The sequence below is a fragment of the Passer montanus genome, unplaced genomic scaffold (assembly GCF_014805655.1).
Source record: "Passer montanus isolate IOZ18808 unplaced genomic scaffold, ASM1480565v1 scaffold44, whole genome shotgun sequence".
In the NCBI taxonomy this organism is placed as follows: Eukaryota; Metazoa; Chordata; class Aves; order Passeriformes; family Passeridae; genus Passer; species Passer montanus.
Genome location: NW_024369262.1, coordinates 5,351,501 through 5,379,380, shown reverse-complemented (window position 1 = coordinate 5,379,380; position 27,880 = coordinate 5,351,501). Strand labels below are relative to the sequence as shown.

Sequence of the window (27,880 nt, the reverse complement as noted above, 5' to 3'; positions counted from 1 at the left end):
AGCCCCAGCAACAACCAGCCAAGGTACAAACCCTGAAAAGAGGGGCAAAGAAACCCCCAAACTGACAGAAGCCACAGACTCCCAGCCCTGGGCACTGCTGGCACAGCCGAGGTAACAGCAGCGAGTCGCTTCTAGTTTGTGTCACACAGACTTGCAAATATTCCCCAACATCAGGAAATAAACCCACAACAGCACCTGAACTCAAACCCACACAAGCACACGGCCCCCAGAACAGAAGAATTAAGACAAGCTAGTGAGAGAGGCATTCTCAGAGGTCTGTACAGCTGAGCTCTGCTTCGTAAATTAAGGTAAGGAATCGGTTTCTGGTTGTACTCTTGTTTAATGTAGAAATGAAGCATCACAAAAAAAAAAGGACCTGTTGTGCTTTTTGGCATTTTTCACTGACCCCTGCGACCTGTACAGTAAGTTGTGTTGTCCAGAAACAGAAAATGGAACTGGATTGGAATACAAAACTCTTCACTGGTATAAACATGGTATGGCCTCTGTGAGCAGAGAAAGAGCCCGTGGGAGGAAAGGAGGAGTGGCTGCAGCAGAGTGGAGCTGTGGCACTGCCAGGAATCTCTGCAGAAGCTCACTGGGTACAGACAAACCATCAATTCACTTCCTAGCTCTGGATCTATCACATGGATATCATTTGCACTGATCAGACACCTAAATGAGAGAGTTCTACTGTCAAAGTGAATGCAGGGGCAGAAATATTAAATTAAAGCCACTGGTCCAAAAGCGGTTTCTAGCAGGCTGGTCCACTGAGGTGTCCTGGTCCTGCTCAGGGGGAGCACTGGTGGTGGCACCGAGGACACTGTGCTTGCTGGTCTGTGGGATCTGTCTGGTCCAGTTCAGGGCATCCACAACAGCACAGGTGGCACTCAATGAGCGGGTGGTGCTCTCCAGAGTGGGTCTTTGCCACTTGTCTTGGTAAGGCAGCAGCCAAGGCCGGCACATCCTCCCTTTGCTGGCTGTTTACCATGAACTTTGCTACAATGGTACAGCAGCAAGACCTTTCTCCTACAGCTCCTCAGAGTACAGCTTTTGTTCTCTCTGTGAATCAGCAGAAAGCTCTCGATGAAACCTTCCATCCGTAATAAGAATGCAACTCTTTTGAACTCAAACAGTTTTATTTAATGTTTTCTTGCAGACTTTCTGCAAAGTAGCTTCTTTTGAAAGAAGAGAGAAAGAAGGGGGTTTTTTGGGAATACCAAGTTAAAAATGTGAGCCGAACTAAACATGCCATACACATGCTGAGAGGAATTTAACACACATTCATCCGTATGGGCACTCTTCAGTAGACTGGACCAGTGTTTCAACGCAAATTCCAGCCCCCAGAGAACTACATGGTTTAGATTTCACAGTATGACTTTTCCCCCTGTAACCTGGGGGAAAAAACCTTAACTGGTAAATTGACCAAGTTCTTAGCTGCTCTGTCCATCGAGGTTCTGAGACATCAGAAAAGACTGGACCACTTCTTCCGTGGACTGGGGGCTGGTGCTGACGTCCTCCAGCGCATCCGTGACCGAGAACTGCCGGTCCCGCAACCGGTTCCAGTTGGCCAAAATGTTGTGGTACTCAAACACCTTCTCATAATTGCCAATGGAATTGTACAGTTTAATGAGACCTCTGTAATCGTATTCAAGTCCACTGTATCCTTCACCAAAAAGCTTCTTTCCTAGAGAAACCCAAGAGAAAAACCAAGTTGAGAGGGAAGATCTCCACGGGCCGCATCTGAGCTGGCAGATTATTTTTACCAACAGCATTTGCCTACTCTCCACTTATGTTCAAAATTTACTCTCCACTTATGTTCTAGCCACAGAATGTTGTTGAGAGATAACAGCCAAGTTATTTTGTGAAAAGTTTCCTGCAGTCACTTACCAATTGCTATGGATCTCAGGTAAAGCTTTTCAGCATTTTCATACTGGTTCATGTCATAGTTGTAGAGGGAGGCGAGGTGGCCCACAGAGAGGGCAACTTCATAATCCTCCTGCCCTAGGAGCTGCTCCTTGATCTGGATGGCCTTGATGTGCATCTCCTCTGCTTCCTGTCAGGGCCAGAGTCACACAGGTCAGTCAGACACCACTCACCACCCCACAAAGAGGGGAAAGTTAGTTAAATTTATTTAAACTATCAGTAGCATTTTGTAACAGGCAGAAAGTAACAAAGCCAAACACAGTCCAAGTTCCCCAAATTCTTTAGAGAAGTGGATCAGCAGATAGCAGCACCAAGCTCTCTGTCACCCTCTGAGGGCATCATCCATCTCCATGCATTATTTTTGCACAAAGCTTTTGGGGTGAATGATAAAGCACAGAACTACCAAGTGAACTTGGGAATTGTGGACACTGAAACCCCTCATTTGTAGTGACAGATTTCAGCTGTCTTGCAGATTTTAGGTCAGGAGGAAAGTCTTACCTTGAACTTCCTCATGGACTGATACAGTCTGCCCAGGTTGCCGTAGTGTTTGGCTGTTTGCACATTGAACTCCCCAAAGGCTTTTTTAGCCAACTGCAGCGAGGAGAGGTGCAGGTCATGAGCCTCCTGGAGCAGCCTCTGCTCTGTCTCCTTGTTGTGACAGTCTATGGCAATCTCCTCCAGGATAAGGGCTGGGGGCAGGAGACAGGAACTGTTACTGTGCCCACGCCCAGCTCAGACCCAGGGACCCACCTGGGGACACAGCCCCCCAGGCCTGGTGGCTGTCACACTGCTGTGGCAAGCTCCCAATACATTTTTATATTCTGTAATTTCACCCCCCACTCTAACTCATCTGGCTAAGTTGTTTTTGATTTATTATTTTACAAGTGTGCTGTAAACACACTTGTAAAATAAAAGGACTACAAACACCTCCACTGAAAAAGACAGCTCAAGCTCCATTGCCTGGGAGGGACCAGGATGAGCACATCCCAATTATTCAAACAATAAAGGGAACTACCTTTAACTCTCTTCGAGGAGGCCAAGAGGAGATGGTCTTCTGGGAGGATGTGAGTGATAATGCCAATAGCACGTTCAGCATGGAATCTGAGAGAGTTGAAATAAAAAATTCAGGATCTGTTTGTGTATGCCAGCAGTTGAGTGATGAAAAATGAGACATATTAATGCAATGAATATTTTTCTTCATTTACAGCACTAACTGTGCTGCTGTGTGCTGTACTCACAGTGCATTGTCAAACTTCCCAGAGCTGTACTGGTGAACATATGAAGAATAAGCCAAGTCTTCATGAGCTGTAGCTACGTGGATGTTTTTACCTCCAAACACCGACTGCCGGATATCGAGCGCTGTCTGCAAGGGTTCCAAAACCACAATTTCATCAGCTAACACAGAAAAAACCCACATTCATCTCTATGGTGAATCTACTGGCTCTGAAATTCTCTACACATTTGAGACACCAGTTATATTCAAGAGAGGAATCAGAGGAAGACAAAGAAAGCAAAACCCCATAGCTGGCAGTGTTTGGGTTTTTTTAAACATCATGATTACAGTAATAAATCAATCTCCATTAATTAACTCCAACATCTGAGAGATTAAAACATAAAGAGAAACAAGTCCTGCTGCCTACCTGATAGATGGCAACAGATTGGCAGATATTGTCTACGTTGAGCAAGTAAAATCCGTAGTCTAGTAGCGTGTCAGAGTATTTGGGGTGCTTGGCTCCAAAATGCTCCCTGCACAAACACACTTCCATTACAAACTGAGGCCAGCTGAGCACAATTTTAGAAGGGTTTTTTCTGGACTGGCCCTTACCTGGCAAGGTACACGGCGTGCTTTATGAGCTGCTCAGCCTTCTTGAACTCCCGTTTCACCACACAGGCCTGGGCAGGGCAAGGGAAGCACGTGAGGAGCTGAGCACTCACAGCTCAGCCCCTCCAGACACTGCCACACTCACCCTTGGTTTCAATTTCAAAATATCACTGTGGTTATTAAAACACTTTTTGGTTATTTAAGAAAAGGAGCACAGCATTAATAAACTTATTTTATCCTGCCTGACTGAAGGAATTGTGCTGCTCCTAGTCCAGATCAAAGAGGGATCAGAGCCCTTCCAGGGAATTTTGCAGGTTAACATTGTCACAAGGGTCCCCTGTGCAACTCCAACTCCATTTGAGAAAGACTCAAATAGAAACAAACTCCCCCACCCATTCTGAGAGAAACACAAGCAACAATCCTTAGGGCCCCTGAGGAGAAATCTGGAGGTAACAACCTCTCCTCAGCCGTTCTTGGCAGCAATTTAGTACCCAGAGCAATGGGGAGATTTCAGGTTCACCTTTGAGGCTTGTCGTAGCACATCCACCACTACTTTTACAGGCAGCCCAACTGTGATCTCCTTCATGGCTTCTATGCACCACTTATAGGCCTGTGGGACACAGACACCAACACAATGGAAGCTGGAACTTCACAACACTGGAACATTATTATCTGCCTCTGAAAAGCTGGTCATTTACATTTCAAAATTTAAAATATGAAGTTTGAGTGCTTATGCGTAATTGTCCCGTTATGTCTTAAAAGACAGACTTAAAAACCACTTTTAAAGTTAACAGTGAATATGGAAGTCTTTTATATTAATCTAAGGTTTATAATTACAATGACTTTTACAGACAGAACAGGGTATTTTATAATCTTTAAGCAATCCTCACCATTCTCATTGTGCAGGACAACACTGTCAGTGAACTTAGGGATTGAAGGAAAACCAGTTTATAGAGTAGTTACATTTCACATGGAGTATAACAAACCAGCTACAAAGACTGTGTTCTGCTATTAATTTTCAATTACTAAAATAAGCTTTTATAGTATTTCATTTACAGCTGACCAACACATACAGGCAAGTAACACACGTATGTTCATGTCGGTCCGAGCGCTGTGAAGCGCTCACAGACTAACACAGAAGGATCCATGGAAACAAGAGTGGATAAATGAATTCTCACTCTGGCAGTGCCACACGGGTGCCAGGGAGAGCAGAAGCAGGAGCAGCGAGGCACAGGCAGGAGGTGCAGTGCCAGCAGAGCCCCCCAGGCTCACCTCGTCGTAGTGGCTCTTGGCGAAGAGCAGCGCGCACAGCTCCCCGTAGAGCGCCGCCTTGTTGGCCTGCTGCCCGTGCTTGGCCAGCTTGTCCATGTAGGACTGGGCCAGCTTGAACGTCTCCTCTCCCAGGTGGTACTTGCAGTTCCCGTTCCGAACGTGCAGCAACCTTGGGGGATGCAGAGAGAGCTGCTGAAGGAGCTGGAGACAGCCCTGCCTGCAGCAGCAGCGGGGATCTCCCCGGGACACCCACAGGGCTGAGCTCTGCCAGCCCAGCACAACTGCCCTGCCTGGCTCAGCCACACACAGCTGGGCACAGGGCAGGAATTTTCCTGCTGGAGATGCCACAGGATTTCGCCTATTGATACAGTTTTGTATTGAACACTCTGGTGTGGTGCCTTTGTGTGTTATTTTCCATAAAATCCACTCTTCCCAATACTGATGAGATTCCATTCCCAAAGCCCTGCCCTACAGTCTGAAATCCCTCCCACCTCCTTCCCAAAGCAGCCACAGTAAGTACAACACAGCTCATTTTCCTGCATCCCTGCACTTTTCCCCAAATCCTGAGTAGCTCCAAGTGGGCATTTCTGTGCTTTGGGGCTTGGGGGAGGTCTTCACATAAGATTTAGCCACATTCATTCCACATGAGAACCAGCTTCACCAGGAGAGACCATTTCATTGATGACAACAGCTCAAACACCCCCTGCTCTTCCCTCTCCCATCCTGCTGCCTTCCCATCTGAAGCATCAACACCCAAACACAGCCAGTGACACCCAGCACTGGTGAAACCTACTCCTGCTTCTCCAGAGAAGTAACAGTTCCAGCTTGTGGCACTTATTACAAATAAAAACAAAGAACGTGTGCATTAGTGCAGGCTGATGCTCACTGCTTTAACGAGGTGCATTTGGAGTGGGTGTGTGCTGATATTCCAAGCCCCAAGGGCAGAGCTGGATTCCTAGCCAGGGCAGCTGCTCCTGCTCCATGGCAAACACCTGCCAGGGAGCAGACATGGAATTCTGGTGAATTAACCTCCACTGTCCCTGCTGGAAATGCATCATTAGACAGTGAGTAACAGACACTGAACACACCAGGCAAGGCTTGGGAAATCAGGGCAACACAGCACAGGCAGAACTGCACAGAGGGAAGGGAAGCACAGAGTGAAGCTGCACTGCAAAGAGGCTCAAACTCTGACTACGTGGCTTAATGTACAGAACTGCATTTTAGTCCTGATATCATGCATTGGGATAAAACTTCCAATCCATTGTTAAGGGGAAGGAGTGAACAGCAACATTTTTGCTCAATTTCTTTTCTAAACCTGTTTCCTGTTTCCACTTGCTCCAAACAGAGATTTAAGCTATGCAGCCATTCCCCAGTGATACAGCTCATCCTAAGAAGTGCCTGTCCAACACTGTCCCTCTGTTTCCCACCCAAATGCATCACCAAGCCCCAACAGTAACAAGAAAGGAAATAAAGTTTCCATTTTCCTAAGCAGGGCCTGAAGGCTGGCACCTGACAGATGTGGATTTGCTGCACAAAGAGAACATCAAAAGAAAAGCCCTTCAAAACCCTGCAAAAGCTACACAAATTCCCTCTCTCCAGTGGGAAACAGCACCGTGGCTCAACAACAGACAGCAAAAAGCAACACCTCCATTTCTCCTCAAATAAAGCCTCAGAACCAAACACGATGTACAAGTGCATTGTGTGCCTGCTCACAGGAACATTCCAGCAACAAGAGACAGGAATTATAAAGAAATGAGAGAAGAATTAAGGAAACAGTTTTCCTAAAGAGAAAAAACCATTTTGCCAACACCATTCAGTTGGGAGCTTCTCTGCAGCATCAAAACCACAGAGCCCAAATCCCATGTAATGGAATAAGCCAGTGGGGATAGCACTGCAATTTAGATAAGCTCCTGGGAAAGATCATATCCAGTGTCTGGATGCTTCAGTGATAGTGTCTAGAAACAAAGAAATCTCCCCAAAACCCAGGCTAAACCTAAGCCAATCCTCTAGGATAAGCAGAGTTTATGTGATCCAGTTCAGAGTAACAAAAAATCCTTTATTAATCCAAAGGAATCTTAGGAGATAAAGCCAAGAGGAAGAGAAAGGGCCTCAGGACGTTTATGCTAATGGCTCTGAACCTCCTTTGATGTCTGCAATAACAGCTTTTGGGGACTAACCTCCCCCAACAAACTCAGTCTCTCAGAGCCAACACAGCAGCTTAGGAAGTCTAAAACCACCAGAAGAAAACAAGCCAAGAATCAGCCAAATGTGCAACAACAAAGTGGGAGAACCACACATTTGTGTTATGCACTTGTACCTCTTTGTTTAACACAGAGTGATGAGAGAAGGCAAACCAAAAGGAGCACCACACCCCCAGAAAAGCAGGGTACAGAGAAACCTCACACCTCCCCAGCTTCTCCACAGAATTTACTACTGCCAGGACAAGGAAACACCAAGTTGTGCTTAAATAACACAAAACTTCACACATTTTCCAACTGTGTTCTATTAATTCTGCAATGTATTAATTCAACTTCCCAGAGGTTTGACTTGCCAAATAAAGTGTCATACTTTCAAAAGCTGGACTTGAATTTTGTTTCCTTAAAACTGCCCCCAGCTGCAGTGCAAGCTCAGTGTGAGCTCCTGCAGTGGGATCAGGGGGTAACAACACCCTTTACTCTCAAGCTGAAAGGCAGTAACTGAGTCTAATGACTGCTCTCTGCCACACAAAGGTGTTTAGATTTTACAGACTCAGCCCTTCCCAAAGTGTCTGAGTTCTTTCAGGTTGATAAAACTCCAAACCAAAGAGTCTCTACTAAACAGAGAAACACCCCAGCTCAGAAGGGCTCATTCTAGCACAAGGGCTTTCTTCCAGCACAGAATGAAAATCTCCTCTCCACACCACAGTCCAGCAGAGACAGCTCCCTTTTTTCCCTCCTTTTCATTTCTATTTGGAGAAGGTGACAGTTATTTTTAAGCAACTTCTCCAGCTTGCCAAAGAGCCTGATGCAACGAGAAAACTTTTTTTAGATTAATTAGAAGGCAAAGGACCAAGCAGTAACCGTGGCTCTATATCCACCACTCCCCAGTTCTAGGAAGCTGGATACGTGTGCCCAGGCTCCTGGCATCACTTCTGGAATGCCAGCCAGCAGATCCAGGCAGAGCAGTGTTGCCATGGCCCTGGGGCTGGCACAGGACATCAGCAGCTCTTGGCAAAGCCTCTTTACTCTTCGTGTTTGCCCAACCATCAACAAGATGCAGGGCTTTTTTTGGAGCAGCTTTCCAAACAAGTTTTGCTCTACATTCAGACAAATACAGCACATGCTTTGTTCTTTGTTACAGCAGCTTGAAAAAAAAAAAAGTCCTACTTTAACTCTGCCCAGCAGCCTCCAGGTGCCCATGGGCACATCTGGAGTGTGCAGAAACAGCCTGGATGTGGTGAGAGCAACAAAACCCAGCCAGCTCCTGCCTGCAGTTCATCACACCTCAACACTCAGGGGAAGAGCCTCTGTCAGTGAAATGTGAACCTCTGCAGGCCCTGAGGAACAAGACAGCTTCAAAATTCTAACAGCAAAAAAAAACTTTTCCAAATGTTTTCATCTGTGGCTAAAGGTGCCCACAGGAACCAGACACCCAGATCTTTACCCAGGCCCAAGCTAAGCTGTCAGCATGGAGCAAGAGATCTGCTGGATCTGCAATCAGGAAAGGTAACTTTGGCCTTTATTTCTGCTCAATTGTATCTGTGCTGTTTGCATTTGGATTTGGCAAATGCTCTTTGTGGTAAATAGAACTTCAGCAAAGTCCAACACAGAACATTCCTTCACGTGCAAAAATCCTAGGGAAACAAGAACTGCTGGACCACTTTCATTATCCAGCAGTGTCACCCATGAGATTACACAGGACAGCAAAACATTGGGTTTTTTAATCCATTGTACTGTGCTGCCAACTTAGAAGCTGAAAATCCAGGGATTAGTGTAAAACAAGCACCTCCTGCTCTTGAGCTCCAGCCAGGGAAGTGTTTTGGTGCAGCAGAACACTAAAGGAGCACCTGGAGCTGGATGGCTCCAAGGTTTCCTGGGAATTCAAGGTGAGCTCACCTCACACAACACTCCACAGCACGGAACCAGTGAAGGATTTCGTCGTGGAGGGTGCACAGCTGAAGGCAGGAAAGGAAAACCTTCTCAGCATCACTGTACCAGCCTGCGTCTGACAGGAACCCCCCTGCAAAAATCAGCAACAAACAGCAACTTGAAGAGCAAAACGTTTTCAGGAGGAAAAGGGTTTGCTCAGGTCTGGCAAGATGATCACTCATTTCATGGACCTGCTTCTACAGACAGAAATTCTGTCAAGGTCAAACCCTCCTGACCTGGAAAGGATGAAATGTAAGAGAATTCTCCTACAGCTGAAGGAAATAATACTTTGGTTTAGGATGCTTTTTTGTTACTACAGTTTTCCTATAGATTGCTGTAAAAAAACCCCAGAACTTACCTACACTAAAATAATGCAAATTCCTCATCACATTTGCAAACCAATTTTAACCCTAAACAGTCTGAACTAAAAAATCTATACATTCTTAAATATTAAAATCCAATATATTTCTTTTAAGACACCAAGTAGCTTTCTAAAAATTCCATTCCAAAACACACAGTTCTTTAAAAGGCCTATCTTTAACAGGAAAAAAAAATGAATGTTACATTAACTGAAGCTTGCAAGAGAGAAAGCAAAGAGCCCATGAGCAGCAGTTACCTAAAACAAATCCAATCTGGATTGCTTTTTCTTTCACAGCAGCATCTGACTCTGCAATGTAGGAGCACCTTCTGCTGAAGGAATAGGCCAGGACAGAAGCCACCTTGACTCCATGGTCCATCAGAGCCTGGAAGCAGTGATGGAGCAGATGTCTGCAATGAAGAGAGGCAGAGAGTGGTTACACACGAAGGTCTGAAAGCAGTCAGTTGGCTCTCATGAACTCCAAGGACAGAAATCAAGCCCAAGGCAGATCAGTGCAAGCCCTCCTGTGGGGCTGTGGCTGATGGATCCAGGCCTGGGTGAGCCACACCAAGGGACACTCTGGGAGCCAAACTCACGCTGTCCTCACGGGATCACAGCTGGGAGAGGGCGTTTCCAGCTCAGAGCCACCGGGGAGGCTCCAAGCCCCGTCCCTCCCCCAGCACTCCGGACAAACGAGCAGCGATGGCTCCGTTAGCACCACACACAGCAGGGGTGGGACCAGGGTCTGAGCCTGGAGCTCATCCCGCTAACAGAGAGCCTGATCCAAAACAGTCAAGTTCTGCAACTCCACAAACTGGAATATTTAATGACAGGAAAGCGCTTCAAACTGGGGCAATCCCAGCAGCTTTCCCAGGATTTGCTAAATCAGCAGGACATGGGTGCTGGGACTGCTGCTCCCAGGGACTCTGGTGTTCAGCAATGGGGGGTTTGCATCGTTGGCTTTTTCTTGTTTGTGCCTTTTTTAGCATCTCTTCCTAGATGGAGAGATTGAGAGCTGAAATGAGAATTACTGATCTGTTAAGATACTCACCTTTTATCTAAAGCTCGTAGCACCTTTGCAAAAACTTCTAGTTCACAAAATTCACTACCCAGCTGGCACAAACGGCCCTGTTGGTAAAGCTGAAAGAAAACCAGGGAAATTTATGTAAAACTGAGTTTTTCTGGGAAATTTAGCTTATTAGCAGAGGTAACTTAAGATGAAATCTAGACTTTAAAGCATTGAAATTCAGCAGGCTGAAATAAGTTCCTGTATCAGAAGATTTCACCTCAGGTGCACAATTTCAGTGTTAAAAACTGAGCTATGAGAGGTCCATGGATGGTTTCAAGGTTTTTTTTAATCTGTGGATGTATTTCCAGGTGTTTGTGCCCTCCTGCAACACCAAATCACTGCCACATGTGAGCTACAAATCCAAGACAAATACAGTTAATTTTGATACCAAATGCTTTCAGAACATGTTTAAATGACACACAAACTAGGATGCAGCAATGCAAATATATCAGATAAAAATAAACCCAAACCCACCAGTTCTGCAAGGGGTCACTCACCAATGCCAGCACCACAGACAGGCACCAGCCCCTCCCCACTGAGCTTCCAGAGGTGACTCCCCCACCAGTAAATGGGAAAACTGGAGCCTGCTCATGCATTTATTATTAAAGGCACTGGCTTGATTCATGCCCACAGTGATTTGTGCCTGCAGATAAGCAAATTTATCAGCTGAGCTGCTCACAACAAACCACAGACAGTTGTCCATGCAGTGCATGGTCAGGCTCTGCCACATCAGGCCATAAATGCCATGGATTTACACAGGTACAAAGGGACTGTGCAAATAAATGTCACAGAAATTCATTGTGAACTATTAATTCCCATTATCTTAAAGGCCCTGACCCAGAGATGAGCACAGGAGGACACATGACCTAAGGAAGCAGCACTCCACACCTGCCACAGGCACCACCAGTGCTTAAATGAAACATTAATATTCCTCCCAGTTCTAATAATGCCTTCAAATGCTTCCAGTGATAAGCATCTGGTGCCTGGTTCACCTTTTTCTCCACAAACACTGGGAGCTGATGAATTAATATTCTAAACACAGCATGTGAGAACATCTCCAGCCAGAAATTTAGTTCTAGTCAACTCTTCTCATAAAAGCACACAACACTGGCTCTAGAGCACAGCAAATGTGTTATTTTAACAACACAACCTACAAAAAAACCCTTCAAAAATACTTTGACCCAATAATGTCAATTGCCAGAAATGAATGTTTTCCTCTTTGTTATCTATTTTGCTGAGGGAACATAAAAAAACAAAAAAGGAAGTATTTTAAAAACCAGAGCAAGTTTGCATGCAAAGTTAGTGCTCAGATAAAGCAGCGTGTCCCTGCACTTCAAAGGGATCAGAGCTCCTGCTGGAGCTGGATTCTTCTGGCACTGAAGGAACAGCCAGTCTGCTGTATTTAAAAGCTACAGTCATGGTTAAATGTTCTCATTCCTTCAGCACAGCTGTCTCACACTGAATGCTCTATAAAACCTAAAATGTACTTTCTGCAGTAAAAAACCCCAAAAAGCAGCTGTTTAAATTGCCCAGAGTGAAGGTGGGCATGCCATCAATAATTGATGAGATCCTTTCTGGAGGAAGCTCAGACATCCCCAAACCAAAACCACTATCAGGTTTCACAGTGCTGAGTACAGCATCATCACTCCTCCTATCACCTTGCAGTACCAACCCAAAATCCCAGAGATTCCTGCTTTATCAAAAATTAACCACAGTAAGACTTGAAAAATTTATCTATTTAGGAGGTTACATAAACACTTCTTGTAAGGAGAGAATCCCTCTTACAAGAGATTGTGAGGCTGCCAAGGAGTGAATGGCGTGGTGGGGTGGGAGGGAGGGGAAGGTCCCACAGGACCCTCAGTTTTGGAACATCAATAATTTCGGGCACATGTCACATTTGGCTCAGGCCCCAAAGTCCAAGCTGCAATGTTTCACTGCTCTAACTTGAAATACAACATCTTTGGGACTTTTATTACCCTGTAACCCCTTCCCCGGACATACTGGCAAACATTTTGAGGAATTAACTCAGCTGGAAGCCTCTTGGAACTGTTGTGGCTGTTACAGCAATATTTTCAAACAAATTTTGACAGGGAAATAGTGAGTATACGTCAAACTGTGAAGTAATTCCAGGAGATCCAGTAACACTCATTGAGAAGCTGTTGGGAGGACTGAAGAAATGATTCTCTTGTTAAAGCTCCAGAGACAGAATTCCTGACCACAGCCTTGCTACATAACAAGAAAACAAAACAAAACAGTGATTCAAGAAAAACATGCCCTGACATGAACACAGAGCTTTGGACTTCTGAAGAACTATTCTGTTCTGAAGAGAGAAATGTCTTTTAGACAGCAGCTTAACCTATTTGGAACCTACCAGGATTTATTTTTCTTTAACTACAGAAAAATGACTCAAAGCCTGCAAGGTGACTCCCAACTCCATCAGCTCACACCGAGTTCTGGCACTGAGGACAGGTATAAATTTAATATACAGGTGGATTATTACAGCCATGCCCAATGCAGCTGTTGTGCTGAGAAACTCAGCACAGCCCTCCTTAGGAGCCAAGGCTGAATGTTGAACTGCTTGTCCAGGTGGGTGTGTTACAAAAGCTGCACACTGTGGTGTCCCCAGCTGAACATATTAATGACATTAACTTGTAACTTTATTATTACATCATCCATTAAAGTTCTTGTCTTTCTCTCTCTGGGTAGATTAAGCTAAAAAAACAAACAACCAAACAAACTCTCTCTAAACATAATAAAAATATTTTTAAAAATCATCTTTTAAAGCAGATGGGGGTTAATTCCAGCCAGCTGTACAAGGATCCTCTAGAAAAGGAACCGAAGAAGACGCAACTTGAAAAATATGCTCCTGTTGCTCCAGTTTGGAAGAGGACTGAAAAACATGGATATTTCAACAAGAATTACAGAGGAAATCCAAGAAGCTCCCCAGGATGTTTTGTAATGCCTAATAATGTCATATGGAGTACCAGGCCAGACTGGGGAAGGACAGTGTACTCAACAGACAGCAGAATTGGGGAAAAAAGTTGGCCTGAAACCACCATCTTCCCTCCCCACTCAACAAGGAAGGAAAAAGTTTTCCTGAGTCAACAGTTCACATTTGTCAATCTGTTGACAAATGACTCATTACCAAAAATAATCAGTTCAAAATTTAGGTACATTCCATGCTTTTAAGACAATTTCAAAACCATCTACAAACCCTCTGGACAAGCTTCTACTGGATATGGTTCAAGGCATTAAAAAAAAAGAAAATTCCAGCTCTCCTTGGAAAGCACAATTCCAGCTACCAGGCTGATCTGTACAAACCTCAATCAAATAAATAACCAAGACAAAACCAGTGTTACTGAACTAGCATGAATTCAGAGACAGTTTCTAGAGCTCAGTGCTTGCCCACCTGCTCTGCTCTCTGGGCCAGAGCAGCAGAGTTTGTGTTCCACAAGGGAGACAAAGTCTGAGCCTCACACACAAGTGATTCTCCTCAGGAAGTGGGAAAACCCAGCCTGCTTGGAGCTCAATCAGCCCAGAGGAAATGAAGTGGAAATAGGAATTATTGTTCAGCAGGAGCTCAACACCTCTGTTCATGATGTGACCTCATTATCTCAATTATGATGAGTTCTGGTGTCTCAGACTCAATAAGGATACTGAAAAGGTAGGGAAGTTGAAAGATATCAGGATGAGGAAACATAACCCAGGTAATGTTTAGAGGATAAAAAAAAGGCAGTCTGAGTAGTACACGTTAGAAGGCAAGAACTTTCAAACCAGTAAAGACATAGCAAGGAAAGACAGTTCAGTTCACAGCTAAATTTAGACTGCAGAAATAAGGCATGTGTTAATAATAATAACTGGCAAAAACTCATGAGGTAATGATTCTCCTTCACTGTGAGGCTTTAATTGAAGAGGTGCTAGAAGGATCTGACTGAAGGCCAGCAGCATCCAGTGCTGCACACTCTGCTCCTGCCAGGTGACAGAGAGGTTGTACACGTGTGAAACCATCGCTGCTTCCCACACACACATTAATTCCTAACCCCAAAAGCACAGCAGAGGCAGGGAGTTCAGCCTCTGTGAGCTCACCCTGGGGGTCAGAGCAGACCCCTCAGAAAGCTCTGGGATGCTCTGCCTGCCTCACTCTGTGTTGTGACCTTGGCTGTGCTTCCCAGGCAGGGAAGCTCAGAACTGAAGCAGCAGCACAGCCACACTCCATTTCAGGGGGAGCTCATCCTGCTCCCTCTCATCAAACCCCCTGGAGACCAAAGCCTTGGGACAAGCTTGCTGTATTCTAATGGACAGAAGTGGTGTTGTAATGATTCTCCATCAGTAACTCAACTCTGCTGCAATGCAGGGAACTGACGTTCTGCTGCTTGTTGTCAACACTCAGCAAATTCCTGCTTGTTCATTTCTTTGGTTCAAAGAATACCTAAACGTGACAGAAACCAAATTAATGTCATCTCCAACCACTCCTGCGGTTAATGATCTCACCAGAAAATGTTCCAAGAACAAATTATTTTCAAGAAAAATCAATTGGAAGAAAAGAGAAACACACAACCCAGAAAGGCCATTCCAAAAGGAGAATGAGCATGGGATGAAACTCCTTGTCAACCAACCCAAGTCCAAGATGAGGCTGGCACTGTGCAACTGCCACAAATACTGGGACAGAGAACACCAAAGCAGCAAAGCACCTCGAGAACCAAAGGCATGAGATGATTATGCAAAGTAAGAGTATAAAGCAGAGGCACAAGGGGAAGAAGGGAAATCTGCACAAGACACTGACTAGGGAGCTCAAAACATAACTTCTGCCAACAGCCTTGATTCTTCATAGGAACACCCTCAAAACATTATCCTCACCCCAACAAACTACAGAATATAATAAGCTGATTTTTTTCAGAGATTTTGCTGTGTTTCTTTTTTGGTTGGTTGAGTTCTTTTGTTTTGGGTTTGTTGGGTTTGTTTTTTTTTTTGCATTTGCAGTTTATTCCAGCGGAGCTGTTTGGGGGTTTTGTGTTGATTTTTTTTTTTTTGGTTTTTTTGGTTTTTTTTTTTTTTTTTTGCATTTGCAGTTCATTCCAGTTTATTTGTCACTACTTTTTAATACACAATTTTGGCATTTTGTTCATATGCTGAGTCTGAGTTATATGAGATCCAGCATATTTCTTTCTTTGGCTTCTAAAACCTACACACCCTTTCTCTTATCCTCACCCCCCAAAAAAATTAGGCAAGAGAATCGAACTAGTTTAACCAGGAAAAAGCCCGACCAGGATACACACAAATCTGGCAAACAACCAAAGGAAACAAAGTAGGATATGTGTGCACATTTTTATTTTTCCCCCCCCTCCAGAGGCAGGTGTTACTTGTAACAATACTAGTTATAAAATTCCTCAAAATACAGCTGTCATTAAAAAGACTTTTAAATATTTTGTGGCTCATGTAGGCTCAGAAATTTCCAGGATATCCTCACAAGCATCCTACTCTGCCTCTTAATTCCCTAATGGGTGCAAGGAAAAGCCAACCAGTGCTTGAAAAAAGAGATAATCAGTGATACCCTGCTGAAGCAGAGCAGGTTTGCTGTTTTACCACCATCATCATCATTTGATAGTGCCTTGTTTTGAGCTTTAGTCAGTGTTTGAGAATGCTCCAGAGAGATAAGGATGCTCAGGATGAGGAACCTGCCTGCTCCTGTCACCTTGCAGCAGAACCCACTCCTTACCAAAGCCACAAGAACATCCCAGACCCATTCCCCACTCATGTTTATAAGCATGTCCCAGAAGTTATCAATCCTAGAAGATGTAGAGGTAAAACAAATTGGATTTGTTAAGGAGTGGGAAATAAAGGCAGTAAGTTATGACAATAGAGCCAAACCCTGGACTAGAGGGTCCTGGGGAACACCAAGACACTGCTGGTGTTTTTCCCTTTTAATAGCAGCACACTGACTGTCTCTGCTGGGGTATCTCACCCCCAGCTTCTGAATCAACCCAGACATGTTGGCAAACCTGGGCAAGCCTGGCAAATGTTAAGCACCAATACCAATGACTATGATGAAAACATTTTTGTATAGCTACAGACAATTAACATCCACAGATCAAAACAAAATCTGACTGGTACCACCTTTTTTTTTTTTTTTGCAAAACTCAGTGGCAGTTTCTCAAGCACCACAAACCATGACTAATACCTAGATAAAAAACTATTACAAGTTATATGAAAGATTGGAAACATTTTTTATCCCTTTTACTCATCACAGAATGAAAGTAATAGAGTACACTAACAAACAATTGACACCTTCCAACACAGCAGCAGCAAACACCATGTAGTCAAAGATTTAGAAGTCTTCTAGTCTGTCTTACTCCAAAGAGTGGTAATAGATTTGGAAATTCTGCTTTAAAGAACTCAGTGGTCAGGACATATGGAATATGGCTCACCACCATGAACTGGGATTTAATATCCACCTGATATTCCAAATAGCTACCCAGAGCCAAAACAGCAGAACAAGCCCCACACACACTGTGAGAGGGATGCTGTCCCCAGCCTGACCTCATCCAGTTACCCCAAATGACACTTTTGATGCTGTTGTGTCCAAAGAGAGACCCAAGAGCCAGTTACCAAGTGTTCCACGGGTGCACAGAGAATCCCAGGAGGGTTTGGGAGGGAAGGGACACTGCAATGGCTCCATCCTGCCAAGGGCAGGGATCCTTTCTCTAGAGCAGGTCACTGCAGGTCCCATCCAAGTCGGGTGTCCCCCACAGAAAAGGTGACACTGAGGACATGGAAGCCCAGCCCACTCTTACAGAACACACACTGCAGGCATGGCCCAGTTTGGTTTATTCTGCACGAGGACATCTCACAGATGTGGCTTGGTAAGAGGAGTAGCAGTGCACCGTACACAGCTCAAAAACTCCACAGAAATTACAGGAAAAGCTTCAAACTGACAGAGAACAGGATTAGAGATTAGGAAAGCATGTCTGCAGGACCTGGCACAGGTTTCCCAGAGCAGCTATGGCTGCCCTGGATCCCTGAAGTGTCCAAGTGTCCAGAGCCAGGCTGGCCAGGGCTTGGAGCACCTGGGACAGTGAAGGTGTCCCTGCCATGCTGGGATGGAATGAGATGGGCAGGAAGGTGCCCTCCATCCCAAACCAGTCTGTGATTCCATGCAATTGCTGTCATTAACAGCAGCTGTGCTGCCCCTACAGCACAAGCATCATTTTGGGGACAGGCACTTATCACCTTTATCATCACCTGCCCAGCAAGATGACAAACCCAGGTACCCCAGCAGAAGAAACATGCTGGAGTCTCCCCAGAAATCAGATGTGCTGGATCTTCTTCAGCATGGAACCACTCCACGTGAACCTGCTTCAAAGCAGCCACTCAAGAGTGCTAATAAAAGCATTAAAAATCAGTGATCTATTAAGCTCACCTAGAGATAAGTTTTTAAACAGCTGGGAATAACACATCCTTCACATTTCTATCATCAGAAGGAGGTTTTGTTTCATGCTTTTAAAAACCACAGAGCACCATCCTCTCACCTGAATGAGCATAAGAACAGGCAATGCTAAGGAAGTTTATTTGGCAATGATCACATTTATTAACAACTGAAAGTCACCCCCAAAATATTCTTCCACATGGTGATTTTCATATCTCTAGCTTTTAGCTGATATGTCAATCACATCATTATCTGTGAGCATGCTCATATGCCATAAAAATGGGTTTCCATCCTTCCTAGCACCTAAGGCAGACATGAAATAACCAGGACACAGAAAATGTACATGCCTGTTTCAATGCTGGAAAAGCAATCTCCCTGTCTCCAGTAAATCCTGCTACTCTCCGTGTATATGATGGGTCATTACACCTGGTTCATAAAGATGAGACTAAAGATTTACTTCATTTAAAAACTCCTAAATTTTCAGAAATTTGCAGGCAGAGGAAAGGAGGGTTATTCCTCATCGTAGGTTTTTTGGGGGGTTTTATAGACATTGTTTCTCCCCAGATGAATGCTCATTTCCAGCTGCTCCTGCACATGAATGAAATGCCTGTTTAGTGGACAATAAGAAATTAATGGACCATCTCAGTGCACCTTTTACACCAAATCCGTATATTCCAGGGGCAGCTGAACGAGAAGCAGCCCTTTCACCGAGGAATAATTTAATGCTAATAAAACTACAGCATTAAACAACCGTCACTTCTTTCCATCTGGCTCCCGCCAGCTCATTTACACTACACCACGGCAAACTGCTCCCTCAACCACTGACATCACCGTGTCCAATTCATTATTACAAAAAAAAAAAAAAGGGGAAAAGGAAAAAACATCTTCCAGCACAGCCAGCTTGGCTTCATCCTGCCCGCACCGCTCCCCCATGGCGAGAGGCACCTTCCCCTCACGACCCCCGAGGCCGGGCCCCGTCCCCGCGTCCCCCAGCCCCTCACCGCGGCCTCGGGGCGGCTCCCGGGGGCAGCCACAAGGCCCCAGCACGGCCGGAGCCGGGAGCCGCCGCTGCTCCAGCCCCGCAGGCCCTGAGCCCCCGGCCCGTTCCTTCGGGCCGTGCCCGACACCGGTGAGACCCCTCAGCCCCGCTGGCCCGGCCACGCCAGGCCCGGGCCGCCCCCCGGGCCGCCTCTCCTTCCACGTCCCGCAGGCCCGGCCGGGCCCGGCCCCGCTCGGCCGCCGCCGTACCTTATAGTACACGTCGAACTGGATGTTCTCGGGCAGCGAGCGGATGTCGCGGCGCCGCGCCCGCCCGTAGCTGTCCACGACGGCCGAGATGGCCGTGTTGTAGAGCGTCTCGGGCACCCACTCCAGCTCCACCGCCGCCATCTTGGCTGTGCGGAGCCGCCTGAGGGGCTCCCGCAGCCCTGCCCGCCTCACGCCGCGGAGCTCCCGCCTCACTGCCCGCTCCGCCTCGCGGGGCTCCTGCAGCTCTGTCCGCCTCACGCCAAGGAGCTCCTGCAGCCCGGTCCGCCACACACCAAGGAGCGCCCGCAGCCCTGCCCGCTCTGCCTCACGGGGCTCCTGCAGCCCTGCCCGCCTCATGCCCCGCGGTTCCCGCCTCACGCCGAGGGGCTCCCGCAGCCCTGCCCGCCTCACACCAAGGAGCTCCTGCAGCCCTGCCCGCTCTGCCTCACGGCTCTCGTCCCCCTGCCCGCCCGCCCTCCATCTCGCCCGGGGCTCTCAGTTCCCCCTCACACCCCGCGGCTCCCGCCTCACACCCCGCGGTCCCACAGCCCTGCCCGCTCTGCCTTACGGGGCTCGTCCCCCTGCCCTCCATCTCGCCCGGGGCTCTCAGCTCCCCCTCACGCCAAGGGGCTCCCACAGCCCTGTCCGCCCTGCCTCACGGCTCTCATTCCCCTGCCCACCCGCCCTCCATCTCGCCCGGGGCTCTCAGCTCCCCCTCACACCCCGCGGCCCCACAGCCCTGCCCGCTCTGCCTCACGGGGCTCGTCCCCCTGCCCTCCATCTCGCCCGGGGCTCTCAGCTCCCCCTCACGTCCCACAGCCCTGCCCTCCCTACAGCGGCAGTACCAGGGCATCATGAGGGAGGCACAGGAACAGACTTAGGGGGAAGCAGGGCAGCGCTGTGGGGTGGGGTTTTATGGAGGGTCTGGAGCAGCTCCCTGATGAGGAGAGGCTGCGGCAGCTGGGCCTGGTTAGGCTGGAGAAGACGGAGAGGGGATCTCGCTAATGCGTGAAGAACCTCTCAGAGCTGTCAGAGGATGTGCCAGACCGTATCCGGTGATGCCCAGCGACAGGACGAGGAGCAGTGGCCATGAGCTAAAACACAAGTTCCACCCCAGCACGAGGAAGAGCTTTGCATGAGGGAGGTAAAGCCCCGGGAGGGAGTGGAATCTCCCCCTCTGGATTCATCCCAAACCCACCTGGACACTTCCCTGCTGCAGGTGGCCCTGCCTTGGACTGGATGGGCTTTAAAGCTCCTTCCAAACCTCTGGATTCTGTGAATTCCAGCAGGCATCTGTGAGGAATGAGGTGGGATTACCCACCATGGCCCCACAGTACACACCAGCCCGAGAGGCTTTATCTTTTGGGGCTGAGCACAAAACATTAAATATCGCCCCTCACACCCTGAGCCCCACCCAGCCCAAACTTCTCACATAGCATAAATATCATTTACAGCTCACCTGTGCTAACACCCAGCTAATATTGGGCTTTCCATGACCTCCAGGTGTGTTGGCAGCTCATGTCAGCACTATTTGGGCACCTGGGTTTTGCTCTTACAGGACATAATCGTAACTGTGAAAGAAATTTTATTATTATTATTATTATGTGAAATTTCTGTTGCTGGTGTTTTCATAGCTAATGTGGGACTGCTACTGTTCTTTTTAATTTTAAAAATTATAGGGGGCAGAGCTCCTGCTGTTTTGCTTTGGGCACGTTATTTTTAAAACCCAAATTGTTGCTATTCCTCCCATTTTTGTGAGAGGCCATTATTCTTTGTCCTTTATTTGCACAAAGAAATGTTATGGGGTGGGAAGAAAGGAATGTGGCATAAACAGACTATGGAAGATTGTTTTATCCTTTTTTTTTTGGCTTTTCCCTTTAGTGGCTTCAGATTTTTCTTTTATTTTCTGAAATGCTGAGGATTTATTTCACCTGAGGGAATACAGCTGAGGGAATCCTGTTGGCAATTAGCCCCCCCAGGGGTCGAGACTATTTAGCTCAGTTATTTTTAGAGGTCTGGTTTGGGAAGGTTGGAGGTCTGTTAAAAGCAGGAAAGAGATGGGATTTTTTTTTTTAATGCATGAAGGGAAAATTATTGATAATGTATCAAAAATGATTTTTTTTTAGTTTATAATGTTCTTTATTTTACTTTAAAATAAAGTATCTAGTAAGTTTTCTACAAAAACACAGTGAAAGTAAATATGCTTCTCTGTGGTAATGGACTTTATCTTGATAAATTACTATGTTTTGAAAACTGAGTTAGGCTGCACCTTCTACTGCCTGGCAATTTTTTGTAGACAAACCTAGAGTGTGCCCATTCAGAAAAAGAAATAAATGTATCTCTGAAGGAAGAATATTATATAAAGTTCCTCTGGATTGTGTTATATATATAGTCTGTAACTTATTTTAGTGGAGCCTGAAAAATAATCTTCATGGCAAAAGCAATTTTATCTCTACATGGGGATAGAATTTAAATATACAAGCACTTGTTTTTTATTAATACTCCATGGCTTGGTATATTTGTGTGTTGAGCAATTTGGTGCTCTTTTACCACTAATGTGTTTTTTTTTTGTTAAAGGTATTACAGAGAGTTGGAGGAGTCCTCAGCCACTGTGTTGAGATAGTAGGTAAGCATCAAAATAACATATTTAGCAGAAAAACTGACTTATAACAGACTGTTTTATTGAATAAGTGGTTCCTCCTTAGTTGTAATGATTGCTTAATTTTTTTTTTTTCCCTTAAACCATATTGGAAGCTTATTGCCATAACAACTCCATTTGATAATGTGCTTTTCACATCCGTAAATTATTTTAATGCAATCACTCATTAATCATTGCAGATGTTGGAAATCCTTCCAGTGCTTGTTGGTACAACTTCTGATGGATATCCTTATCTTTGTTGGTATCTTTCTCTTTCCTTTTGTCTTTTTTTTTTTTTTTTAATATGGAGAAATAGTTAAAGGGCTTTTCCAGAGGCTGCCAATGCCTGAGAGCAGAGAGGGGATGGATGTTGTTTGGGAGAAGCCTTCAGTGGGTCTGGCTGCTGCAGTGTGAGCTTTTGAAGATGCAGCTGGGTGCCTGAGCCCCTCACATGCACAGGATCTGGAGTGTGGGACATCTGGGTGTCACTGCAGGGGAAGGGGATGCAGACAAGGATCATAAGGGGTAAATGGAGAAAGAAAATCTAATGGTGGTTATTATTAAAAAAAAAAAAACCAAACTGCCCTCAGAGATCAAACAGCCTCTGGGGTTGTCAGAGCTCCCTGTGTGGAAGGAGCTCGTATGGAAGAGATTTTACATCTGCAGACATGGCTGTGGGATTTCAGGAGAGTGGGAGTGGAGCCTGGTGATGTTCTGCCCTCTTAAAAGGCTCAAAACCCTTAAAAAAACCCAAATCCCAACCAGATATTGGTATTGAGTTACTGTTTCTGGACCCCAGTGAATTGCTGGAGCTCTCCTCTGCTGGAAGAAGCTGTTCCCATGAAAGGCTGAGTTGGGATTCCTCAGCCTGGAAAAGAGAAACTTCAGGGAGACCCAACTTGAGCCTTCCAGCACCTGAGGGTGCCTGCAAGGGAGAGGGACCCTTTGCACAGGGAATGGCTTCCCACTGACAGAGGGTAGATTTAGATGAGATTTTAGGAAGGAATTCCTCTCTGGGAGGGCAGTGAGGCCCTGGCACCTTCTGCCCAGAGCAACTGTGGCTGCCCCTGCATCCCTGGGAGTGTCCAAGGCCAGGCTGGAAGGGACTGGGAGCAGCCTGGAACAGTGGAAGGTGTCCCTGCATGTGGCAGGGGTGAAAATGAGATGAGCTTTAGGGTCCCTTGCACCCCAAACCATTCCATGATTCCTTTCCAGACGTGGATGGATCACTAACAAGCCAATTTGGTCTGAAAATTACTGCAGAAAGTAGCAGTGTTGTCTTTATCTCACAATTTTTGACTGTAAATGAGCTTCAAACTGAATTATTTTTTTCTTGATGTGCTTGTAGATTTATATTTCAGCCAAATTAGGAGCTGTATGTTCATTAAAGCCCATGCAGGAAACAACAGAATTGTCTCTCCTACTGCTGTTTTTTTCTGACTGCTGTGACCTCAGGTCAAGCTAAGTCACCTGCAGCTTCACCTGCCTCATTTGTAACTGAAACCAATTAGGAAGTGCTCACATCAGGGGCATTTCTGGTGGGTGGATTTGGGAGGTGATTTTTGTCAGGGAAGTGGTGATTTGTGTTTGGAGCCCTCTCACTGACCCAGTGAGGAACTGAGAGGGGAGGCCTGCAGGTGCTCTGCCTTTAATGCCTGTCTCAAATTATTCAGTAAATAAATAAGTACTATTTTTTTCCCCAGAAATATAGTTCTAGAGAGCCTGGATGAAAAATATGGAATCTATTTAATGTGCTTCCAGTGAAAAAAAAATGGTGTTTTGCCTGCTTTCCTCAAAGGTAAGATACTTGTCAGAGAGCAGAAAGCTGTTTGTAAAATTCATGTGGTAACAAAGAGGAAGTTCAGTATGGATGGAGTTGAAAATCTGAGCTAACTCATCAATGGGAAATTAAGATTTGGATCTTTATCTGGCACAGTTTAGGATTTTCAGATTGGACCAGCAGTTTTTGTTTTGTCATGGGTTAAATGTGAGCTTGTTTATGTGGACAGCTTTGTTTTTTAAATTACTATAGCTGGGCATAGTTAGTGGAAAAAGAGGTTCTAAGAAAACAATAAAAACCTGCTGAATTTCCTTACAATATGCTTATTTTGAAGTGGGAAGGAAGCGAACTGACATGGATAACATATGAACCTACTATATCTCCTTGATGTGGATATTAAAGGAACCTTGAAAATAGTTTATGGGGAAGTTGTTGGAGGCTTCTAATTTTAAATTCTTAACAGGAAATCATTAAACTGTAGAGGAGCCAACATAACAGACTGTTGCTCTAAAACAAGAGCTAAATGCAGAGCATCCACATGAACTTGTCAGATCTTTTTAGGTTTTTTTTCCCTTTCCTTTCATGTTTACTGCAACACAGATAAATACATTTTCATTTCTGTTTTTCATATACATCAGCTGAGGGTCCCATCTGAACGAGATGTGAAACCAGTGCCCTTACTGTCAGACCTCGAGGCAAGTGGAGAAATTCACTTTATCCATTAGGGCCGGGGTGTTAACTCCTTGTGGGGTCAGGTCCCACCTTCCTTCACTGACTGGGAAAAACCTTTAAAAATGTGGATGTTGTTCACTTTAATTTCCTCTTTTGCAGGAGATTTTCATGCTTTTTCTCAGCCTCTTGCTAAGATGACTGGCACATTTCACATGGGCTATGCAAGAGGTGTAACAACCTTTGGGCTCTGTCAGCTGGGCTGATGGAGCTTAATTAGGGGCTTAATTAGGGGCTGGAGGAAGGAGAAACATTCTGAGGTGTCTGTAAGCAGTAAGATGTGAAGGTGAGTCCCCAAATGCAGAGAGGATTTTCAGGCAAAAAAGGCTTTAAGGAGGTGGGTTTGCCAAAGCCAGGTGGGCACTGCTGCTTTCTGCTGTCCTATAATTAATGTTTGTACCTAAATTATGAGCTTTGCTGTGTCTGACATTAAGCTGATGTGAATTTTCATGTGTTGATAATTACATATATTTCATCTGTCAGACAAAATGAGTCATGGCTTTTGCAAAATATAACTTAAAGTATCTTTAAAGCTGCTAGGGAAGAGAGGGCAGGAGATTGGGGAAAGAAAGGGCAGGATGCTGCTCACCCAGCAGCACACTGGGATGGGGAATTAGGAAGAATTCAAATGTACCTGGCTTGTTCCTTTTGGTTGTCTGATGCAGCTGAGGGGATAGAATTCTGCTGTAAAAAAAGTAACTAATTTAGTTTAATCCTATTTGAGATTTTTTTTAAAGCCCCAGTTAGAAGAAAAACTGAACTTTGTATCACAAAAGGAATCATTGCCTTTAATTGTGAGAAATTATTTAAATTAGCTGAACCAGAGCATTCTGAGGTGGATTTGCTTCAGCAACTGTTAGACAAAATGAGGATAAGTTATCATTACAGTCAAGTAAATATCTGATTGTGTTTGGGTTAGAAACATTATATTTGAAATTAATTCTTATGTAAAGGGAGCTTTTAACTGTGAGTGTTTTAACCTGACTTCTGCATCTGAAATACATGGCTGAGGAACTGATGGCAATTTCTGCTTAGCATTTGCTTCCTTTAAGCATAAACCAAGAAAAGCACTCCCTTTTTTTATAAAAGCATCAAGGATGCATAAAAATTGCTAAATTGCCCTTCAGTTATTGCCTGTTCCTGAGGTCCTGGGGTTTGGAAATGGCAGTGGCACTTTCTGTCAAGCTTCATCTTTATTCAAAGTTTTTCTCTGTGCATCAAACTTCATCTTTATTAGAAATTTTTTCTCCCTACCTCTCCAACTTTTATATGTTCCTATTTCTGTGAGGGTCTGGTTTAGTTGAAGGGGGTTTTTTTGCGAGCTGAAGGACTTCAGAAGAAAATGAGGAAATATGGTTTGAGTTGCTGCAGGATCTGCTGGTTGTGTGCCCTGTAAATCTTGAAGCACTTTGCTTTTCCAACAGCAGTTTGGAGAGTGTAGTTGTTGCAGGCAAAACCATCTTTAATGTATTGTAATTTGATTGCATTTGTGAGTGTAGGTATGATTTATATGGCTGTTGTCTCAATTGTAGGAGTATTGACAGAAATGAGGCACTCTTTCACTTGGGAAGGCAAAAGCAATACTTGGATATAAAAAGACAGAAATACCTTAGGGTTTGAAAAGGAATTTCTTCCATAATAATTGGTTTTTTCCTTTGTTTCCTTCTTTTTGTCAGACTATCTAAAGCGTATTTCTGTAAAGTGTAGGGGTAGGAGCCAATCTGTGTGGTTCAGTTCCTGGAGCAGCTTGTGATTTTTTTCCACTCAAAATTATTTAGGAAAGCATTACCTTTACTGAATGAGGCTACTCCTCACATGACAACATCTCTGCTACATTTATCCAGCTGTGAAATAGGGATATTGTACTTTTTTGGAAGTAATGGGCTTTAGCTGTCCTTGTGATGATCTACAGGTCTGACAATGTTATTTTGTCTTTTTTTTGACAGTTTTAAGCCAGTTTGTTTGTTTTCTTGTTACTTTGTGATTAAAAATGTCCTGCAATGTGGGTGGCAGTGCAGGCCTGGCAATTGATGTGTCATGTCCATGGTTTTCATGTTAATTAAGAAGGAAATAGTGATACATTGTGTACATTGTGATAGCATAAAGCTCAGTTTAGTCTTTGCCTCCTGTTGAAATGCTGAATATACTTCTATAAAATACTGTTATGAAACTTCATGGTCAGATTTTTAAAGCAATTCTATATTGGGGTTGATGATCTGGTGATTGATCTGAGGGTATAAACACCTGTAAAGTAGGAAGGGATCCTTACCTGATTGGATTAGTGTGGATTAATTCATTAATGGTTGTAACAGGTTTGCAAATCCCTCAGCGCTCCAGGAACCCAAAGCTTTGTTGCTATCCTTTTTATTTTTTTTAAATACTGCTGACTTTAATGTGGTTGATGGACGGAAATCCAAAGGGCTTGCAGTCCTTAAGCCAATTATCTCCAAGCAAGTATTTTTGCAAAATTCCGTGGTGGTTTTCGCTGTAGTGAGAAGGGGCTCTGGGAGCTGGCAGCAAAACCATGTCTGGAATTTCAGCCATAAAAACGAAATGCACAAACCCCTCCAGCCTGAAGGAAACATCTTAAATGGTCATGAGCATAAAACGGTGCCGGGATGTGTAATTCCAGAGGGGGTCATTGGTGGGAATAAAGTGGGAAAACAGGGAAAGATGGGGGTCTGAGCAACAGTGGGGTTCCTGGAGCAGGGAGGGACAGGAGGGCTGGGTGACAACCAGGGGGTTCCTGGGGCCAGGGGAGGGCTGAGTAACAACCAGGGGGTTCCTGGAGGAGGCAAGGGTTGAGTAACAACCAGGGGGTTCCTGGAGGAGGCAAGGGCTGAGTAACAACCAGGGGGTTCCTGGGGCCAGGGAGGAATCCTGTGCCTCCCGTTCTGCATCCTGCTGGCGGATCTGAGCTCTGTGTGAAGCCTTTTTGGGGCATGTGAGGTGAGGGGACCCGGGGACTCTCATGGCTCTCTCCGCCTTCCTCGTGAGGGTGAGAGCTGGGGCAGACCCCGATCTCTCTGCTGAGCAGCCACAGCACCCGGGGGACCGGCCTGAAGTTGTGTCCGGGGCGGTTTAGGCGGGAGGTCAGGGAAAGGCTGGGAGTGCTGGGCACTGCCCGCGCTCCCCGGGGAACGGGCACGGCCCCGAGGCTGCCGGAGCTCCCGCACAGCGCTGCCAGGGATGCCCCGGGGGGATGACAGGGGTGTCAGCAGCAGGGCTGGGGGGTCCCGGTGGGTCCCGTCCCGCCCGGTTCTGCCGCGGTTTTGGGATCTCCGCCGGCCGCACCCCCCACCCCGCGCTTCTCCCCATGGAGGGGCCGTACGCGCTCGGGGTGAGCGTGTTCTCCGACCAGGGCGGCAGGAAATACATGGAGGACGTGACCCACATCGTGGTGGAGCCCGAGCCGCCGCCGGCCGGGGCGCACAAAGGCGGAGCGGCGCCCGCAGGCCCCAGCGCCGCCGAGCCGCCGGCCGAGAGCGGGC

General features: G+C 45.8%; 2 protein-coding genes across 2 annotated transcripts in view; one reads left to right on the top strand and one right to left on the bottom strand.

The window, feature by feature from the left end:
- Positions 1–324: 324 nt before the first annotated feature.
- Positions 325–19,399, bottom strand: APPBP2 (amyloid beta precursor protein binding protein 2). Its single transcript, XM_039720654.1, has 13 exons — positions 19,243–19,399; positions 10,554–10,642; positions 9,761–9,912; positions 9,112–9,235; positions 5,018–5,186; positions 4,266–4,355; positions 3,749–3,816; positions 3,564–3,669; positions 3,162–3,286; positions 2,939–3,024; positions 2,422–2,612; positions 1,888–2,053; positions 325–1,684 (listed from the first exon to the last, which is right to left on the bottom strand). The coding sequence occupies exons 1-13, from the start codon at positions 19,381–19,383 to the stop codon at positions 1,431–1,433; spliced, it is 1,761 nt and encodes a 586-aa protein (XP_039576588.1). The 5' UTR covers positions 19,384–19,399; the 3' UTR covers positions 325–1,430.
- An 8,279-nt stretch (positions 19,400–27,678) lies between these two features.
- Positions 27,679–27,880, top strand: part of PPM1D (protein phosphatase, Mg2+/Mn2+ dependent 1D) — a 19,222-nt gene continuing 19,020 nt past the window's right edge. The window contains 2 exon segments of the mRNA XM_039720655.1: positions 27,679–27,803; positions 27,805–27,880. The exon segment at positions 27,805–27,880 is cut by the window's right edge and continues 271 nt beyond it. Of these exon segments, the coding sequence (XP_039576589.1) occupies positions 27,706–27,803; positions 27,805–27,880 (174 nt within the window). The 5' untranslated portion in view covers positions 27,679–27,705.

What these genes read in the sequence shown, in the direction of transcription:
- APPBP2 (XM_039720654.1), bottom strand. Translation starts at nt 19,383, where the DNA reads ATGGCGGCGGTGGAGCTGGAGTGGGTGCCCGAGACGCTCTACAACACG. An exon ending in GCTGTGGAGTGTTGTGTGAG is followed by an intron (nt 5,187 to 9,111) that starts GTGAGCTCACCT and finishes GCATCCCCCAAG; the next exon opens with GTTGCTGCACGTTCGGAACG. An exon ending in CCTGAGATCCATAGCAATTG is followed by an intron (nt 1,685 to 1,887) that starts GTAAGTGACTGC and finishes GGGTTTCTCTAG; the next exon opens with GAAAGAAGCTTTTTGGTGAA.